General features: G+C 40.9%; 2 protein-coding genes across 11 annotated transcripts in view; one reads left to right on the forward strand and one right to left on the reverse strand.

Moving 5' to 3' along the window:
- Positions 1-51: 51 nt before the first annotated feature.
- Positions 52-19437, reverse strand: ecpas (Ecm29 proteasome adaptor and scaffold). Of its 4 annotated transcripts, XM_026170775.2 has the most exons (50): positions 19311-19437; positions 17950-18046; positions 17096-17226; positions 16722-16838; positions 16297-16415; positions 16025-16174; positions 15730-15907; positions 13741-13880; positions 13436-13514; positions 13204-13323; positions 12954-13039; positions 12782-12857; positions 12641-12690; positions 12475-12541; positions 12208-12330; positions 11989-12092; positions 11677-11800; positions 11503-11583; positions 11151-11367; positions 10781-10872; positions 10468-10602; positions 10194-10365; positions 9800-9972; positions 9527-9628; positions 9119-9257; positions 8665-8810; positions 8375-8429; positions 8157-8271; positions 6450-6518; positions 6167-6284; positions 5918-6085; positions 5698-5777; positions 5438-5543; positions 5260-5307; positions 5058-5176; positions 4676-4826; positions 4525-4590; positions 4323-4412; positions 4104-4170; positions 3921-4012; positions 3765-3831; positions 3445-3642; positions 3004-3215; positions 2882-2925; positions 2605-2797; positions 2342-2498; positions 1910-2015; positions 1734-1822; positions 1577-1648; positions 52-899 (listed from the first exon to the last, which is right to left on the reverse strand). In XM_026170775.2, exons 2-50 carry the CDS (start codon positions 17969-17971, stop codon positions 760-762), a joined length of 5565 nt encoding a protein of 1854 aa, XP_026026560.1. In that variant the 5' UTR covers positions 17972-18046; positions 19311-19437; the 3' UTR covers positions 52-759. The 4 variants fall into 4 exon arrangements, with proteins under 4 accessions (XP_026026560.1, XP_026026562.1, XP_026026558.1 ...); XM_026170777.2 differs by lacking the exon at positions 19311-19437 and having other exon boundaries at positions 9134-9257; positions 17950-18049; XM_026170773.2 differs by lacking the exon at positions 19311-19437 and having other exon boundaries at positions 17950-18049.
- The window catches only part of kdm4c (lysine (K)-specific demethylase 4C), a 30750-nt gene continuing 29069 nt past the window's right edge, over positions 19389-21069 (forward strand). For 3 of the 7 annotated variants that reach the window (XM_026170778.2, XM_026170783.2, XM_026170781.2), the window contains exon 1: positions 19392-19523. The gene's annotated coding sequence lies outside the window, so the exon portion shown is untranslated. Of the gene's footprint in view, positions 19524-20185; positions 20207-21069 lie in introns of those variants that run through there. The other 4 variants (XM_026170782.2, XM_080302898.1, XM_080302899.1 and 1 more) reach the window with 3 other exon arrangements.

Raw genomic sequence — 21069 nt, forward strand, 5'->3', positions numbered from 1 at the left:
ACATGTGGTTTTAATACAGAGCCTATTTGGAATTAAGTGAAGAGTAATTGGTGCAAATTATTAAGGGGATTTTATTTATTCAGGGACAAATTCAAACAACTATAGCATCTCTTTGAAGTTGACAGCAGGTTTTTGTTTTTAAAAGACTTCACAAAATAGCCTTACATCTTGCTCATCCATCAGGCAAAAAACCTTAATTTTTTTAAGATCCCAAGAGTTCTCCAGTAGCCCCCGTCCTTTCACCACTAAGCAGTGATGGTGTTCACAACCCCTGAAAAGCCCCCCCCCCTCCATCCTTGTCGACTAAGGTGCGCAACCTTCTGTAGTTTCCAATGTTAGGCAAACCCACGACAGCAGTAAAGCTCCCAAAATTGGGGCTACAGGAAAACAGTGTCCACAAACCTAACACACTGGTTTATATATCATTTATCGTCAGCTTACTGTCCATTTAAACAAATAAATCTCAACAAGTTACGATAACAGCCTCGCCCTTCAACATGTCACTGAGTGCAGATGTAGAGCAAGGTTTGTTAGTCTCTTCAAGCTTTGCCAGCCATAAACATGAAACAGTCTGCATAAACAGGTGGGAGTCTCTTGGGCAACCCAGCATTGCAGCTCATGGGAATTATTATTATTATAGAGTGGGATATTTGTGAATCTCAGAGCATCAAAGAGGTCGGGGAAGTGTGCTAATGTATGGTCACTGATGAAGAAGGAAAAAAAGAGACACCGATGCTGTATGTTCTTGCCGCTGTGCGCTCAAGGTTGGCTTTGGATGTGTCTGCGCAGCTCCTGGGCCTTATCCCGCAAATCAGGCCTGCTGTCGGACTGCAGCGTCGACAGGGAGCGCTGCAGCTGCTCCCGGCTCTTCACAGACACACAATCCCACTGTTCACTCTCTGTTCATATCAGAGAAAGCACAGAAATATCATCAGTCAATCGATCAAATCTTTATTTCAACATATGAGTAATAAATGTAATCACACATTAAAAAAAATCAAAACATGAAATCACTCAAACACGAATATGTACACACGATCTACAATTCTTTAACTAAAGCAATCCAAAAGTGTTCCTTTTTATAATATGTAATTATCAATTTTTAATGTATAATACAACCACATCAATTTTTAATACTCTGCTTGATCCATATAGTGCTTTAAGACTACACATGCTCCTCATTGCTGTCTATACTTTTTTTTTTTTTACACTTAGCTCTTCCCTCACCACACAATCTTTCTTTTGTTTAAATTTAGTGACTATTTGTTCATATCAAAGAACATTTGAACTTATTCTTTTCTGTTATGATTCCCTCTAAAAGCTGCTGTAAACTCTGACCTGAACAAAACACGTTCATATCATCTGCAAATAATACAAGTTTCAGGGTGTTTGAGGCTTTACAAATGTCATTTATGCATATGTGGAACAAGTCTGAACCTTAATTCAGAGCAAACCTCACTACTGTAAAACCTTATGATCAAATGGAGATGCTAGAAAAAGAATAACGCTACATCGCCCAAGAATAAAACTGAAAAACAAAATACATGCTTGTATATAAGCAGGAATCGATATTTACCTCCAGTTCTCTTGACGATCACATCCACGACTGACAGGGCCTCGGTCCTCACAGAGGAGTAACTCTTGTTTTCTGGATAGAAAAGCAGCACAGTTGGGCATGAAACGCATGCGTATAAACTATAAAACAAAGTACCAGGACGTAGTGAAGGGCTTACCTAAAGGATATGTGAGAGCAGCACAGGTCTCTGTGAGAATCTCTGACAATGAATTCAAGTCGTCATTACCCTTTTCTAGCAGCAGTAACCTGCAACGAAAAAACAGCTCAATGCCTTTTAATCATTTTTTTTTCTTCACAGCCAGTCGAACACCTTCTCTTTGTTTCGCTGCTTACCCCTGGAAGTATGCCTTCATAGACTGAAGAACAGCCAGCTGCACTTTCCAGGTGCTCAGCTTAAGCTTCTCGCACATCAGATTGCACACCTCTGCCTGGAAACGTGCTACACACACACACACACACACACACACACACACACACACACACACAGTTGAGAACATTACTTGCAGATCTTTCAATCAGCTCAAACACATTTCTTGCCCATTCTGTGGTAAGAAATTTGTGGAAGTTCTGCCAGATAACTTAAAAATCCAAGATACATGTAGTGGCTTATAATACGTCTAAAAAGTAGACAAAGGGAAAGAATGGTGTCAATTAAGGGGACAACATTTTTGAGCTGGTCCTACATTCCCATTTCTTTAAATGCCATATACAATATGTCAAAACAAATTTGGGGTTCAGTTTTGTCTCTTGTGAGAATAAACTTACTCTGAGTCTCGGGCTTTCTTGGCCAACCTTTTCCAAGAGTCTCAAAAGCACAAATAATAGCTTCGGTCTGCAGCTCTTTCTCCTTCACATCTTTATCATCATCGTCGTCGTCGTCTTCCAGTGATCTTGGGGATCCAACACCACTCTCTGGACTGCTCTGTTGTAAAATTATTAAGACAGGTTGAGTTCATTAAAAGACTTTTGCAAAATATGGCATCAATATTTTAATATTCATATTCAAGAGGCAGTAGGGAGGTTTCAACCTTCTTGATTAGAGAGAAAAGGATCTCTGCCATGTCGGCGAAACGGTCCTCCTGGCTGCTGTGGAGCACGTCCCCAGCACAGCGCAGAGAAGCAATTTTGTACACGAGATTCTCCTTACGACATTCCTTCAGCACAACCTCCAACACCTCAGAGATGGTGGGCTGGCCGCTGCAAGGCTTCTGTAGCTCCGTGCTGAAATGGAAGAAGTGTGACAAGAAATGTTGTGATGTACTTGGAAGAAAACATACAAAGAAAAGGCTGTGAGAGACTTTTTACCTGCATTTGGACACTACAGATCCAATGGCTTTCAAAAGCTCCTCCTGGAACAAAAATAGTTTAAAATAGAAAAATAAAATGAACACTTTCTTGTTTTCTTCAGGTATATTACATATCATTACCTTGCCAGCCCACGTGCGCCCAGATAGACCCTGCATTAAAGCTGTCAGCACCAAGCCGAGGTGTGGCGCCACCAGTGAGCCTGTCTGTTCCTTGGCAACAGTTGCCATGGCAGCTGCACCCTGAGCCTTCATCTTCCAGGACTGGGACTGCAGCGCTTTCTGTGTGATGGCAATCAGCTCGGTCATGTACAGTCTGATGCCTCCAAAGCTTCCTGATTAGAAAAAAGTTTAAAGAAGTGGAAACAGAATTAAATCTTTATGTCATCACAAAAAGACACCATCACAAATATACAGCACATCTGAAGCTGAAAGGATTAGTTGGTAAAACAGAAACCTTGTAAAACAGGAAGATTTGCTTTGTTTCCTTTATATGTTCAGTGTATTGCAGCAGATTAATCAGTAATGCATAATTTTCATTAATGCTGTCTGGATTTTCCTCACCTGGAACGTTCTCCTGCCACACCTCAGACCACAGCGTGGCATCATGGCTCTCTCCTTTGTCCTCATCAGGACCCGGTGCCTGATGCATGCCCAGGAAAGCCAGTGGCAGGGCCACTCCCGCATGCCCTTTCAGCACATCTGGACTGTAGTGGCTGATTGCATGTACTGTCAGTGCACAGGATGACTTGTACACATTCTCTGGGAGCAAGAAAACACAAAGAGCAGAGTCTGAAAGCTAGCACTGAATTTAGTAAACCAACTTCTTGTGTTTTCAAATATAGAGCAGCTGGGAGAAATATAGACATATTTTACTTTCTCACCTTCTTTCTCCAAGTACCAGGTGTTGAGTTTCAGCAGTAGTTTTTCTACACTGCTGTCTTTTGCTGACTGATGGGAGAAAACAGATGTCCTTATGACTTTAACAAATCATTATTTCTAAATCATCAACAAGATTACTTATCACAATTGCTGCTCACCCTGACCAGGTGTCCCAAAGCAAAGGCATAAGCTTTCTGTACTACAGTGCTTCTGTCATGGATGCCATTCAGCAGGGAGCTCATAAGTTTACCTGAGGAAACAAAAACAGTTATCACAGTTAACACCACACTTCCATCATCCAATACACAAACTAGATGAACAGATTCAAACTTGTCCTGTACCTGAGTGTGGGGTCAGATCCTGTGGACACTGCACTGTGAGGGAAACAATTACACTAGCACAGCCACCCTGTGAGGAGAGACAAAGAGTAGCAGGTAAACTTGGAACACCTTGGTAGAAAAAAAAGAAAAGAAAGGAAAGAGCCACTGTGTGGAAAAAAGGCAAATGTACGAAAGATCGGTATGATGATGCAAAGAAAGCTAAATAACTGTGTTTTTTACCTTGGTGCCCAAACCTACTCCACTCTTAAGCAGCTCACAGAGTCTGGGAACCAGTTCTCCCAGAACAGCAACATCCAGGTGCTGCAGACACTGAATACAAAGACAGCAAAATATATGTCACATGCTTTTGTAACACTTTAAATAAGGCACCTCTTTGTGACACATCTACTTAATTAATTAGTAAGGTTGTTTTGTTTTTTACCATGTTAACAGTCTCCATCATTGGAGAGGATTTGGCAGCACTTAGTCTGGCAGCATCCATGGCACTCTAGAAGTAGAGTAATAATAACTCATGACAACTTTTAATAAACTTATAGGCTTCGATTTTTTATGGAGGCGAGTGCTGAGGTTACCTTTTCCTGCTCTGTGGCTCGGAGACTCAGGTAGTTGAGGACCTGAGGCTCCAGAGTGCTGAGGGACTCCAACAGAGCTGGGATTAACCGGGAAGCATGGGGCCTTAGTCTGGCACCGGCAGTCTTACTGATCTTCACCAGGGTCTGGATACTGATTTGGAAAAAAAGAGATTGTTGAGAGAACAGAACACACAATTATACAGCAAAAAATTACGACCTGGTAACGTGATGACCGAATGATGAATTAAAGTTAGCATCGTGCCATGTTGGAAAAGCGGAAAGGTACTACTACTAAAACATTTTACTAGAATTAAAACTAGAATTAAAGCACAAGTTTACATTAAAAGACTGCCACAGAGGAAAAACCAAACCAAGATATTACCTGAGTGAGCGAACCTCTGCGACATTGCTAACAATGCCTTTTTCCAGTAGGGTGGGTAAAATCACCGCCACAGTTCTCTGGGCTCCAGAGCCTGTAGACTCACACATACGGGTGCACACCTGGAGAGAGAAAAGGTACTCAGACAAGCACACATGTACACACAAACACATACACAGGCCAAAGTTGTGGCAAACAGCTTTACCTTGCTGAGTGTTTTCAGTGTTAGGTCTGCAGCCTTCCTCACAGACTCCTAAACAGAAATTTTTTTTACTTTGTAATAATGTACATTTTATTTTTTTTGTTATGCATCAGTGAACAAATTCAAACCTTTGTGCCACATCAATGAAAGAAACACTGATCTCTGATCACTTCCTTCCTACCTTGATGTCATCAAGGACTCTAAACAGGGTCTCCCATATTTCTGCCAGGTGATCAATAAGGTCATCAGCCTGACGGCCTCGAATCAGGTCATTTAAGGCCAGGCAGCTGAAAGAAAAATTCACATAAACGTTTAGCCTTTAAATCTTATTCTAAACAAACTGCAAACATTATTAACAAAGCATCCATTCTAATGCAAGTTAACAAAGTCAAAAGCCAAGGCTGATGATCTTATTTTTTTTTAATATAAGTGTACATGGACCTGGACTCTCGCACTCGCCAGGCGTTGTTGGTCAAATTAGAAATCACATCCTGAAGGATCTCTTTGAGATACTTATCCACCTGTAATAAATCAGAACAAGCAAGCAAGCAGGCACATGTAACTAAACAACTATGTCTACAACCATTTTTTTTCTAAAGACAAATAATGTTCTGTAGTTTGTTTTTTTAATGGATGCAAATGTACAACAATCAGCTCTTACCAGGGTCTTATCAGTGACCAAAGCATCCCAGATGCTTGTCATGGCCTGGCGAATGCTAAGGTTGGGATCAAACTGGTAGCGGTACAGACGAGGAATTATCTGAGGCAGGAATGGAGCCAGCTGTTCCCCGGCTTTAGCTGCGATCATGTGGAAACCAAAAGCTGCTCCCTGAAAGGAGGATAGGCATGATCAGGTTGGAAGGGGCATGGATGTCACGGATGTAAAAACTGGTGAATACAAACATGATACCTTGCGAGAGTTCCACATGGCATGATGATTGGCTAGGTTCATAAATTTGTACACAAGATCTGGTTGGTTCAGGTCGCTGGCCAATGAACACAGCTCCTTGTATGTGGACAAACCGTGACTGCCAGAAACCATGAATACAGATTATGTACAGAAGTAGGCCAAGAAGGGTGAATGTGTGCAAACTGAGCACAAAGATTAAATACATTTTAAAAAGCATGAATATATTTATTACACTTTCACTGAAATAGGAGCTAAAAATGCCAGTAGAGGTGATATGCCTTACCCATCAGGTGTTTTCCCCAAACCTTCTCCTTGGAACACCTCTGTATCCCCTGAGACTGCATGTTTCACTCTGTTTACAAAAAAAAATAAATAATGATTTAACAATTAGCCCAATGCAAGACACGATTGTAAGCTTGTTACAATCTTTGTCCTTCTTCAGTTTAACACTGGTTTCAATCACAATTTCAAGTTTCCCTGACAAACCACTGGAGACCAACAAACCTGCCTGGATCGAGCACAACTTTAGGTGGAAACTGAAGGACACCCACAACAATATATTGCTTTTGTTCTATTTTTAAAAGCGCAAAATTTGACAGAAGCTCGATGCATGTGTTCATCCTGCCCATGGTGCACATTAGCTAATCATTAGTCCTCCCACAGTGCTTAATGGACCATTTAAATTATTTATTTTTAGACTTCTTTTTTAAACATTTTGTGAATCCACTGCTTTATGATCCAAGTCGAGTCAGTCAGCTCTGTGAAACAGATACATTCAGAGGTCTTAACCCTTTAAGACCTACCATAGAACAAAGCCCGCCAGAGCTTATATTATATTTTTACATGCTGTGGAGCCATTTTTGGGAGCATTTCAAGTTGCTATACATCATTACAACCATTACAGCCTAAATTTTAATAATATGTATGCATTAAGTGCATAGTAATTACATAAATTGCAAAAAAGTGCAATAAACTACAAAAAAATTGAAAATCGTTTTGTTTTTTTTTAAACATATATTTCTAGTTAGAGAAATTTAAGAGGCTTATCCCTCAAAACTGTAAATACAGAAAAGTTGCACAAAATAGTTTCCTACCACAGGAAATTTATTTTGAGTGTCTTCATAGTTTTATTTTTGAAAAACACCAATTTTTATACACTGCAGAAAAAACGAAAATAAATATTATAGTGCAAAAACAGCATATATATCAAAATAAAATATTTCCAGCAGTGCAATATGAGTCCTAAGCATCCCAGAAACAACACAGAAAGTCATAAAGTCAAACATAACTTTTAAAAACACCAGTATAGGCTCATGAGGCCCTGACGGTAATAAAAACTACATTTCCGCAAAAATTACGTCACTTCCGGTTTCGGGCAGGTCATGGCGGACATGCGATAGTTCGCGCTGACGTCTATTCCAACGTAGGAAGTGTTATGAACAGCTGATCGGATCGGCAAGGCGTGTTTCTGGAATATTATGTTTTTGTTGCTGCAAGCGCTTTGTATGCAGTTTTTGCAAAGCTTTATGTGGAAGGAAACTGTGACCGAGGACAAGCTGATGGCATAAGATGTAAGTACAACTCCTCCAGTTTCATATGCAAAAAAAATTATTGCGCTAGCTCACATGGTTGCAGAGCTACCGGGATTTTAAAGTAGTTGCACAAAACGGAGCGTGCCCGCTCCAATCGGTTTTAAAGGGTTAACCCAGGAAACTGAGCAGCATCTTTGTGAGTCCATAATATTCCATTCCCATTTCTTCTAATTTTTTATTCTGTACACAAACTTATCAACACTTGCAGTAAAAAAAATAAAATTAACTGTATCTTTAGACCATTTTAGCTTTCAGCTGGGTATGTGGAGGACCTCATTCAACATGCACTACGGTCTAACAGTTTGTTTCAAAACAATAAACCTGTTTCTAGATTTTTCCCTCATTCATGCACAAGCTTGAAGCTGTTGAATCTGTACTCAACCCAACCATCCACTCACCTTTTACCAGTCATGAGCGTTTCAACAAGAGTGGACACCAGTTCCTGCTGGTCACCCTCTCCCCCCATCTCATAGACCAGACCAAGGCCTTTAGATGCCACATCCTGACTCAACTCTGAATGAAAGAGGAAGAGTGAAGCGTGAGGAAGTGCACAGGCACAAAGCTAGCAAGTAATGAGCTGATCAAACAGTTCACTTAGACTTGACTCTGATCTTACCGTCAGGGTCTGAGAGAACAGAGATAAAGGCCCCCTGAATCTCTTTCAAATGTGACTGTAAGAGTTAAAGAAGAGAAACAAAATTACGGGTATTTGACATACGTGCATAAAGAAATTAAATTTGCACACTAAAGACTTTGGCACATGAATATTTTTCCCAGAAAGGTACAATTTCACATTTCAAACATCTGATATGTTTTCTATGGTCTCACAAGATCTGCAAATCATTGCATTCTGTTTTTAATTTACATTTCACCCCGAGTCTCAATTTTGGGGTTAAAAATACACACCGTAATCTCCTTGTGCTGGCTGAGCTTCTTGACAAGGGAAAGCAGCCAGATGCAGGCTGCCTGCCGGACGTGGGGGTTCTGGCTGGTTATATACTTGGTCAGGATGGCGTTAAGGACCCAGGGAACCACATCATTGTTTTTTACATCTGTCAGCAGAAAGGAAAAAGTGGAAATTAAAACTTTTGTGGATAAAACATTCAGCTTTTAGATAAAAATGGACTGCTGCAGGTGAATTTATGCTCAGAAAATTCAAAATAATGTCAGACAGAAAAGATAACCATGGATTTCATTAGGACGACTGCTGGTATAAAGCTGAATATGGTCATGCAGAGTGGACAGTAAGCGTGCCACTATACTGGAGAACCAAATCAGAGTAGTGTGAACTTCAGAAATGGCAAAATTCATTAACAGATAAAAAAAAAAATGTTAAAAGCACAATACAAGCTGGGACTACATTTTAGAAATGTACTCTGTGGTGGAGTGTAATGGTCCTCGGTGCAGGTCCATGGATCTCTGGCAGCTCCAGAACTGGTCCCTACTGCACCACTTGTTATGGCCTCTCCTACTGTGAATTGTAGCTCCACCTGCTTGGCCTTGGAAAGATTGAGAATGTAAAAAAAAAACAAACTTGAGTACTGCTGCCAGCAACGAGTTGTTAAGCCGAGTGACAGCTCAAGTAGAAATGTTTAGAGACAATACCAGCATATCTGTGCAAAAATAACCACCTCAATACAGCCCGATTCATTACCCTGACCTCAAAAAGTAAAATGTTAAAAAACAAACAAACCTTAAGCTACCAATTACACCTGTTCATTTGAACCTAGTCTTTTAAAAATGTACTATCCATCAGTATGTTTCATACCTCTACAGAGTCCATAAGTCCCTGCAGCAGCTTCTTCTGATGAGGGAAATCTTCATCTCCCACTGGCAGATAACCCAAGGTCATGATGGCTCGTTCCTTCATCTGGAACAAAGACACAAACATGATGATCAAGATAAAAAAGTAGGCAAGAAAATCTAAGGACCCGACATTAATTTATACAGTGCAAATAAACCACTGATATAATGTGTGCCAGTAACGATCACTGGAAAGTGCCTCTCAGTAGCCATTTTTTCGATTAGATTTCTAGAATACCTTTGTACTCTCCTTGCCAGAGGGAATGCGGGCCAGCAGGTTTTCTACAACAGAGAGTTTAGTCAAGCCCTCTCCCTCTGCAGGGATCAGCAGGTGGCCATTACGCCCAATTTCCCCCAGAGCTGTACAGGCTGCTATAGCCAGCATTGCACTGCTGTTGTCCAGGAAGGAACCTTGACGAACATGAACAAAAATGGATCAAACAGCATACAAAGAAGCGAATCATTATTTATGATATAAACTTTAAAACTGTCAACTAAAAACTAAGGAATTTAAAAAAAAATACTGTATAATCATTACAGTATAGGCAAAATAAAATTTAGCATCAGTTTTTGGTACTCCAACAGTTACCAAATCAGTAAATGAATGAAGCTGATGTGAAATAATTACATACCAATTGTCTTTGTTGCCATGGCAGCAAGTTCATCATCTTCCTGGGAAGAGATGTTCATTTGCTGCCCCATGTTTTCTGTCGAATCAATGGATGTGGCAGCTTTTTTCCTGCTCATGTTCCTTCCGACCATATAGCCAAGAGCCAAGATGGCACCATGCTGAGTTTCAGGGCTCTGTGATTTGACAAAGCAAGTAAACATTAATGCAAGGTAAATTTTCACAGCTATAAAATAAATGAAGCTACGAACGGCTGTGTAGCAACAAAGTGGCATTACGTGGTTGTCTTTGGTGATTTTGACGAGGTTCTGCACGGCCTTCTGCAACTCGTTGCCAGTCATAGTCGAAACCACAACAGCATACAGCTGGGCTGCCAGCTCCCTCATGTCCTCCTTGTTTGTGTTCATCAGACTCTGGGGGGAAAAAAAACATCTGCTATTACAGCGATGAGATCTGTAAAATGTGCACTAGGCTGATGGTTTTACAATATCACAACACAGCTGAGCAGCTGGATTATCTGGTATCTGTCTCATTTGTGAAATAGTAAATACCCATATTGGCACTAACATCCCACATATTTATGATACTCACTTTAATCCAGTCGATTTTATCAGCAAATCTGGGAGCCAGTTTCTCCGGGCACACAGACACAACCTCCAGTAAACAGTACATGACAGGGATTCCTGTTAAGAGATTATTACATTAAGTACAATTTCCTGACAAACATAAATACCTGGAAATGCACATGGATTCTTAAAGGAACACAACTTATTTACATGAAGCACAAACTGAATTTTGCAGTCTTTTATCAAGGAGACAGTCTTCTTGAACAGAAGATACTTGCAATTTTTAAGAGTCAAGAGATTTTTTGGTTACTTAAATATTCACTGCACATTTTCAGAGCAAAAAAAAAAAAGTTCCAAAAACTGCTTGATTGTTTAATAACTAAGTGCTTCCTCACCTCCTACAGCAGAGAGCAGCTGCTGCAGAAGATCCATGTAGACATGTACAGGATTTGCTTCAGAGCCCTTTGACCCTGAGGGCTGAGAGTCAGAAAACAGCAGCGTGTGGACATAGCGGCCAATGGCAGGGGCATCATCCTGCATGTCTGACAAGCGTGTGGACATGGGCATGGCCCCGGCACTGTGGGCTAAACACATCCTCAGGTAGAGCATGATCTGGGACAACAGGAAACGGAAATGAGACGGATTAGAAGACAAGCATCTAGCACAGGTATAAGAGGTATAAGACTATAAGATGGGCCAGTGTCACGATTAATAGATGCCGTGAGGTCATAACAAATTCATATTTACCTCGCCAAATGCAGAGGGGTTGAAAGGAATTGTGGAAGTTCCCACAATGTACTTAGCTGGAGTCTTGATTCGCTGAGCGGCCTAATAAAGACAAAAGTGCAGAGATTTAAGATTTAAAACGTCTTAGTAAAAACACCATCATGAGAAACTTGGAGAACATGCTCAGAGCCTCACTTTCTCCTGGATATAAGCCACCATATCAGGAAAGGAGGGCATAGGTTTTGGTCCCTCCTTCTCTGAGCTCTTGGTATGGAAAGCCCTCAGCACCCTCTGGGCCTCCCCAGACACCTCTTCTCTTCTACAACACAGAAAAATAAGACACTTCAAGCTTTTCTGCAGGTAAGTACACCTAGGACACATTTTAGTTTAAGCTCAAAGCTTCTTCTTTGTACTATCAATAATTTCATGACCCAGTAAAATGTTTACTGTGTGTTCTTGTCATTTATTTACCACCACACGAAAGATTACTGTGTTTTTCAAACTTACGGGTCTCCAGCAGCCAGCAGCAGTAGGTATCTTGATGGCACATGATCAGGAGCAAAGACCGTGCTGGCAAACTTCATGGCCACCTGGCGAACCTGCACCTCCGGCTGTTACAAAACAAAACAAAAAACAACAAAGAACTATACGAGTGTTTGATTTGCCTCATTTCTACTTATTAAACCCACCAAGATTAAAGTTTATTCTACCAGTTCTGCCTCTTACCTTTCCAATATATGCAGCCACCAGGGCCTCCATTAGGTTGAGCAGTGCTCCTTGGAGGTTAGCGTAAGCTCCAACCATCATAGACAAAGCCTCCTGAATAGCTAGACGGACATCAGCTTCTTCCTGAAGAGGAATTTTAGAAATTTCAATACCAGATGCACAAGAATAGAGTTTAAGGCAATAATTTTATATGGACTGTGAGTGCCAATATCTTGTAATGCATTAGTTGCTTGGTACTCAGTTTTCACTGCAACGTCTTTCCCCTACCTTACACATGGACTCAAAGAACTGCTGCACAAGTGCAATGTCCTTTGTGAAGAGCTGAGGCATACGACTAGAACAGAGGACCGAGATATTTTGTATTACATCATTTGAAATACAATGCAAAACTGGAAATGTTTAAATAAAGAAATAGTTCATTATTTCCTTATACCTTGACAGCTTTCCAACAGCAGAGTAAGCAACACACAGTAACTTAGGATCCTGCAAAGACAAGTGTTTCCCAGTAAGTATATTTCAAATTAAAGTGCGCGACCCTGTATGAACTTCACATTATTTATGTCTTGCATTTTACCTCCTTGTATTCATTGATGAGCTTGGTAAGACCATTAAGCAACATTAGCCCTAAAGGCTTATTAGTGTCAGGGCATCTAATGAAAAATCAGAGAGACAGAATCAGCTTTTAATTACTTGAAACACACTGATGAAGACAGATGTATCTGTAGGAAGACGAAGAAAAGACTTACACCATGCAGATATGATGGACAAACTGTAGGGTGAGAGACAGCAGTTTGTTGTTTGTGCTGGCCCCAAACAGACCGTCATAAACAACCTACAGAGGACAGAAAGCAAACTAGTGAGAAAATCTGGAAAGTTTACTGTTTTGCATGGCAGTACCTGAAAAATACCCATATATCAGAGTTATCTGGATACACTAAAACAAACTTCACACTGAATAAAAAAAGAAAACATGGCCAGAAGCATCACAGATCGTACCTGGATATTAGCTGGAAAGCACTCTGCAGCCAGACGTGAGCGTAGAAGATGCGGCAGGATCTTCAGCTTAACTCTTGTGCTTACTGGCTCATGTTTCAGCTCTTGCTTCATGCCGCCCCCCTACAGTATACATATAAAGGGATTTTACATTTCTACGGGTCAAGAAAATACTTATGTTCACAGGTTATGTTAAAAAAAAGAGAGTTTAAATGTTGAGTTTGAGTTGACAAACCTTTGTTTTAAGAGGGACATCCCCCAGATACACTTTGAACATCTTGTTGATAATTAGAGGATTGTTCCAGTCGATGATGCTGAAACATTACAAAACAAGTGCATTACTAATGATAGGAATGACAGTTTGACAGTTTATTCAGCTCCTCAGAAATACTTGAAAAAGTCTGACTTTTTAAAAATTATTTTTACAAAATCTAGGAAACTGTTAAGTTGTATAAACTACCGGACAAAAGGAGCACTTAAAAGTGGAGGACTTGGTGATGCAAATACAAACACAGACATAAATCAAGTTTCATGGCCTACCTTTGTTTGCTCTTCAGCTCCAGATCAGCTGCAGTGGCCACACTGTGTCTGGTGTCACTTGACGCCACCACCAGGTGGACCACCGTCTCCACTTCTGGGACTTGCTTTGCCTCAATGAACTTCACTATTCCCAGTTTACACTGTTGGAACCAAGTACACAACAAGGAACTATTTAGTCATAGTAAACATGCCACATGGTGCTTCACCGTCCACATTTATATTAAAAAATATACATTACAGAAGAAATTGCTCTGAAGAAATTATACCAAACAGTCAAATTAGGGGTGAAGGTGGAAAATTTATAGACATAACTGATTCTAACCTGAATGTTTAGAAGCTATTCAAAGATTTGCCTTACAAAAAAAACCCCTCCATATCAGTGTTTCCCGCAGATTTGAATATTTTTGTGCCGATAACCTGTATGCATCCACAAGCGGAGGCACAAGCACTGCATGTGTACAGCAATAATCATCTCCAGTTACTCTTTACGCCTGCAGATGGACTTCAAATGCACAGTGCTGAACTGCAGCTGGTCGTTTTTGTCATTCTCTGCATCATCTGTGATCTCAGTATAGTTATCCACCTACTGCATGTTTTGATGAACATGAAACTCAGTTACAATGAAACCCAGGGATTGTCTTTGTTAACTGCAGTGCACAATGGTATAGTTGGGCACTATTCCAATGAATGACAGTGAATGATATTCAGGATTGTCATTAAAGTCACCTGACTAGCAAAAGACTGGGATGGCCTAGATTAGTTGGTAAACAACTGAACTTTCAAAACATTGGCAAGGGGGACCAAATCTACCAAATCAACAGGACATTGAGCTATCCACACAGACAGACAAAAACAATACAGGTGCAAGATACACAAAATTCACGGTTCGGTTCGATACTTTGGTGTCACGGTTCAATATTTTTTCGATACAAAAAAAATGTTCATGCCTTTTTAATTTGTCATTTATTAAAATTATAAATATATATTTTAACTCAAAAGTACAGTTTTTAAACTTAATGTTGCTGAAACAACAAAATAAATCTATCTGATGGAGAAATCACTCATCTTTGGAAAAGAGAGTTTATTACAGAGAAATGGCTCTTTCCAAAATAAAAGCTATACTATACGCTTCTTCTGGGCTATATTCTCAGCAGCATATTAAACATATCAGGTCCCCATAAGGAGAATCATGTGCTAACGGCTGTCTAAATGACTCGGGTAAAGTTTGTAGCATGCATGCTTGTTGTTTTTGTCTGCTTCCACTTGTCTTTGCACTAGGATGATGTCGGCGTAAATGTGCAGTCATATTTGTTGTGTTCCCACTAGTGCTGTCAGCGTTAATCTCGTTAAAATGACATTAACGCCATAACGCGGCAAATCTCCGTTAACGAGTTACCGCGGATCGCCCCCCGTGCGTGGGGCTGGACGGCGTCAACACGTTAACGAGCTAACTGCGCTAACGCACTAGTTCCCACAAATTGAGCATTGCTTGGCACATCTGACATACTGTTTTACTTTTGTTTTCATGTGAAGCTTACCATCAGGGTCATGCTTCACATGAAAACCAAGATAGTTCCAAACGCCAGATCTGAATGAGGGTGGGGGAGGTTCAATTTCAGGTAGCGTTGAGGCAGTTGCCATGTTGCAAGCTTAGCTTCTGTCTTGCTAGCTTGCGTTGCGCTCAGTGGAACTGCACTCAACAGTGCAGCCTAGGCAGAGTAGTCGAACGCAGATCCACTGAAGAAAAGTTGATAAAATAAATAAAAAATGTTGTATTGTTCGATACATATGCGTACCGAACCAAAAGCACTGTATCGAACGGTTCAATATCTATACGAGTATCGTTGCACCCCTAAAAAACAAGTCACCAAACATACTCAGATGGGCATAAATATACTTGGCCGGCCTGCCCAAACACTGAGCATATTACCTTTCCAAACAGATAAACATATAAAGCCAGTTCTCATCCTCCCAGTTCAGTTTGTATACCTGCTCCAGCTGTTCAGCATTCCACTGGGCTTCTCCAATCACCCTCTTGGCAGCATAAACACTCATCCCTGGAGGAGGCTGTGGGAGACCCTGACTACTCGCAGCCACTGTCCCATCTCCAGAAGTACCCTGGGAGGAGGAGGGAGCGGGGCGAGTTGGAGATTCATTCAGCACAAACCTAGGAGGAGAAGGACACTACAGGTCAACAATTTGTGGTAAAAATACTTCTCGCAAGGAATTAATTTCACCAGAGGTAGGTCTGCAACCCTTATTCGCTTATGAATCGTCAACTCACCCATAAGGCATCAGTAAAACATCTAACATGAACTCCAACAGCAGGTGCATTGTCTTTGGCCGCTCAGTTAGGTTAAACAGAGAAGCACTCTTGGAGGTGTCAGTAGGATACTTTATGTGGTAAAGAGTAGGGATCAGCAGGTGCATCAGACTAAGAGAGAACATAGAGTATAGACAAATTAAATTAAAAATAATAAGCTGATATCTCAAGATTGCTTAACACACATGTCACACAACCATATCCAAAATGGGTGTTTGGATACATCCCCTTACCTGTCCTGCTGTGGCTGTGGTTTTCCTTCCATGGCAGTGATGAGGGTCGGGGCTAGCTCACACTGTTTTACCACCTCCAGACGAGGGTAGCCCATTTTAATGTAGATGATGGTGAAATTCTGCGTATAAATGTGACCATCAAAACTCTGCTCTCAATAATAGGCCAATTTTTAAAAACACAAGTCAATCTAGGATCACTAACTAGATTTTAAAAAAACCCCACATAAACGTCAATTCAATCATGTGTATTAAATTGTGTTTTTAAAACAAAACAAAGGGACAAAAACACTGATCTGATTAAATCCCATGTGGTAACTGTGTGATACCTTACCAACGATGTTCATTGGCCCATAAGGCAATCACGCCCACAAGGCAAACACGAGATCCTCCACTATATGGCAAACATCCTAATATGAGATTCTTACCGTAACGAAAGAGGCAGCTGCAGGGTCTTGGTACTGCACAAGCAAAGTTTCTACTGGAAGTTGAATCTTAGGCCGGCTTTTTATCCTCTTATTCAGGTGGACCAACAACTCCATTACCTAGCAGAGAATACGCAGTTTCCACATTTTATTATGTAGTTAAATAAGACAGATGCATAAACAAAGTAAAAGGGATCTAAGCTCCTTGAAGAACCTTTGCATCTAGAGAACTGAGTCTATATCTCTGCTATACCTTCAAATAATTTTTTTCTGGGCTGAACTTTGAAGTAATGATACTGCAGTTTATAAACACATCTCCCTTGTAATGCAGTCATTATAATCTCTTAAGTAACAGAGACAGGCTACACCCTTCTTACTTTCTTCCGCACCCCCTCTTGAACGCTGGAGAGCTTGAGGAGAACAGGGGGTAGGAACTTGGAGATAATGTCCTGCAGCTGTTCATCTGTCTCTGCATGGCCCAGGCGAAGGAACACACGTTCCAGTTGATCTGTCAAAAATACATATAACACCCTTGTTAACTCATTTTCCAGGCGGTATTTGTCACACGCTAATTATTGGCCCCATCATGGCTAATTTCGCAATATCTTTCTACTCAAGTATCTCACCCAGTAGTAAGGTATCTGCAACACAAAGACTACGACCTTCAGTTTAACATAGAGCAACATGCATGCTTAAAACGGTCTCACGGGCATGTTGCTGCAGTTCTGCTGATAAGTTCGTCCTGTCAGCTGCTGTGCTGGTGCGACCATCACCCAGCCCTGCCTTCCTTCTCCTGGCATGGCTCACCAAGCACCCAGCTAGCTACAACAACTGACAAGACTATTCACGCATTTGATCGTTTCTGTATTATTCAACTAGCTTTTCACTTAAGGTCACATCCTGCAGGTCAAATCCCCAATACCCCGAATATCCTAGCAGTTACTGCGCACTTTCAAAGTTTCATAAATGGATATATATTAATAGCCTACGTGATAGTTTCTTTTTGACCATGACTGGGCAAACGGCCTCCTGACGATAGCATTCTGGTTAGCTTAGTAGCTAGCTATCGCACCTACCCCTGGTTTTTAACTACAAGAAGCTTTAGCGTTACACCAAAAAACACCCCAACTGTCAGGGCGGATCAGGCATTTTCCTGGATACGTTTTTAGAAACCACGAGTGCGACATTTGACAAAATATATGAATCGCCAATAACCCAAAAAGAAACTTACTGAGTTCATCCTGGGCAGCCATGTTTGCAGAAAGTCAATCGGCGACCCCCACAGTTTAGAGAGTGTTACTGCATCCACCGACGCCACTCCTAAGCCACTGCTTCATCACCCCAGACACAAAAAATTATTAAATGACACACAAGGAATCACAAGGAAGTTTTGTACATTTAAATTGTGCAGCACAGATCCTACATGCTCTTATTCTACAGGCTCTCACGACAAATACAACTAGATAGATAGATAGATAGATAGATAGATAGATAGATAGATAGATAGATAGATAGATATTATTAGTATTAATTTCCCAGATTTTATTGATTAGATTCATATGGGGACAGGTAGTACTTCAATCTTCTTCCCTTCTTCTGCTCCTCCCATCAGCTGCTCATTTGACTCAGTATCGCCCTATCACTGGCATTCTTTTCTGTCACACCAACTGTCTGCATGTCCCCTTCATTACATTCATGAATCTTCTCTGTGGTCTTCCTTTTTTCCTCCTACCTGGCACCTTGTTATTCGGCATCCTTTGTCAAATATATTGCTCCTCTGCACATGTCCTCTCTGACTTTGTCTCCAAACTGCTCAACTTGAGTTGTCCTTCTGATCTACTCACTTCCATTGAAATGCTTAACCTCTTTAGCTCCACCCATCTCTTTTTTTGTCAGCACCATCATCTCCAAACCATACATCATAGCATGTCTCACATTTCATCCATCAGCTCCTCCTTCCATCGTCCTAGCACACTCATTAGCAGCTCTGTCCTTAATCACGCTAACCAGCTTCTTTGCCAGTCAACCTGTACAAGTTCTCTATTCTTTAGTGTCCAGCCTTGCATACAACTCACTATAAGCTGTGTCCTTTGCTTTTGTTCCAGTACTGCTGCCCCTTTTTTCTTTGTCATCCTCTTCCTTCAAATGCGTTCTTGTACCTTTTCCTTCCACCACCAAAATCTCATTGTCTACTCTCCTCAGTCCAGGGGATACACGAAATAACTTTTTTTTGTACAATTATTCATAAATGACTAATTCCGTACTAATTCTGGAGCATTAAATCCCAACCTAACAAACCTCTCACAACCAGGCAACCCAAAACTTATTTTCATCAGATGCCTAAAAGAGCCTCGGCTAAGTTAAGCTACTATTAAAAAATCCTTTGGGATTTAACTTAAGCTTAATTGTTTTAGCCCTTGATATTACAAATTGCACAATTAACTCCAGATTTTTTTTAATTTATTTATAGCTTTAAAAACAAAAATAACTTTCACCTCTGGGCCTCAAGGTGCAGCTATAGAAATGACAAAATATTAGACCAGCACTTTTTGACTTTTTAGCGCTGGGGATGCAGGTGCACTTACTACCTACGTCTCTGGCTGCGTTCCAGTTGACGGGCTCGCCTCCCGATCCGCAGATCTCACAGCGCCTGGATAGGTTACTGCACCACGGCCGTGCCTGTGGAGGCGGTGTGGGACACCGCCGTTCTGCACGGCACGAATCAGCAGCAGCTGTCATGTGAATCAGCTGTACGAACAAGGAAGGGGATAAACAACAACACGACCCGAGTCTTTCTAAATCAAGGTAAAACAAAACAAAACAAAACCCTGTACACTTTAATGCGGACATGATGTGAAATACCGGCGAAAATTGTGCAGAGGAAGCTAGCTTTGCGCCAGTTTGTGTGAAAGCAGGGTGCATTTCGTGACTCCTGTGCAGAATTAGCCGAGCTATCAACAGCTAAGCGTTAGCACTGCCACAAACACAAGTTGGCACGCTCTCATGCAACTGGACTTCTCGCGGTGTATGTTTTGGCTTTGTTTGTTGGTCTGTTGCTAAACTTGCATAACACATAACAGTAGAGAAGTGCTAGATGAAATGTTCTGCACTACATAAAGTGGCGAAGGGGGTAGCTACAGGCCTGTGTGCAGCCTTCTTGTGAGGGGCATTTAAATCTCATTGACTCGTGCAGTAAGAAGTTAGCTAACGCGATAGGTGGCTTAACTTAACACTTTGTAATGCTTTGCCCTCTCTAACTGTTAGCACCAAATACTGTTGAGCCGCAATGCCCCACGAGCACACATTAAATTAAAGCCGGTGGGTATCATTTAAATATAAGCGAGCTAGTCAGCCGAGCTAGCAAGCTGCGCTGTTTGTTCAGCCATTATTTGGCATCCTAACAAAACGTAGGCTAGTTGGCTAGTTAGCTTGTTGGCAGACAACAAAGATCAGCAAAGCCAGAAGCGTTCATGCAGTGTTATTAATACGTAAGTACAATTCTGCTGTGATTTAATGGAGATATTTATCCATATATATATATATATATATATATATATATATATATATATATATATATATATATATATATATATATGTATATTATGCCAGACATAGGTTATGCAGGGTTTTAAAACGATTGTTTTAACACCCCGACAAAGAGTAAGGATGTAAACATTGTGCTTAAGCATTTTTTAACTCCCCTCCCAGAAAACTTGCTCCAGCCTGTGATTGCCTATTACATAATTAGGTTGCATACCACTAATTGGGTCGCATATAATGTAGATTGCAGTGAAGTAGCCTTATAAAGAAGTATAAGGCCAAACAAACACAACAGCTTCACCCGTTGATCCTTTGTCTGGATACACAGGAACCTCAGAGTTGGGAGTGGGATGGGTGGAAGGGACAAAAATCTGAAAAGGGTTGTTGGCATGAGCAAAAGGATCACTAGATCACATCCACAGTTGTCGAATCTCTATCTCCATCTAGTGGCGAACCTGTCGGTTACACGCAAGTCAGTTACCCTGCTAATGAGCACAAGATCTTCTAGTAATGCGATTTGTATTTTTTGCAATCGTCAGAAAAACTAAAGAATTTCTAACATTATAACTATAGTGAAGCTGTTTGAAATTATATATCATTGTGATGAGTGTGGAAAAAGTGAAATAGGAGGTGAACAATTGTTAAATGGCATTTTGCATTGTATTTTGCATTTGTAACAAGACTTGGTGCTGGGGGTGCAAAACCATCTGTCTTCTTGTTGCGCCACTCTTGAAATTCACTCTAAATAACTAACTAATACCCTGCATTTTCACTAACCATAGACAGTATAGGGGTAAAGTATTTTGACAGA

Source organism: Astatotilapia calliptera, chromosome 6, assembly GCF_964374335.1.
Source record: "Astatotilapia calliptera chromosome 6, fAstCal68.1, whole genome shotgun sequence".
Classification (NCBI taxonomy): Eukaryota; Metazoa; Chordata; class Actinopteri; order Cichliformes; family Cichlidae; genus Astatotilapia; species Astatotilapia calliptera.

Excerpts from the sequence above, each read along its gene's own strand:
- ecpas (XM_026170775.2), bottom strand. The coding sequence starts at position 17,971 with ATGGCTGCCCAGGATGAACTCA. Across the intron at positions 16,839-17,095 it reads AAGAGGGGGTGCGGAAGAAA|GTAATGGAGTTGTTGGTCCA; the intron begins GTAAGAAGGGTG and ends ATTCTCTGCTAG. Across the intron at positions 15,908-16,024 it reads GTTTTACTGATGCCTTATGG|GTTTGTGCTGAATGAATCTC; the intron begins GTGAGTTGACGA and ends TTCTCCTCCTAG.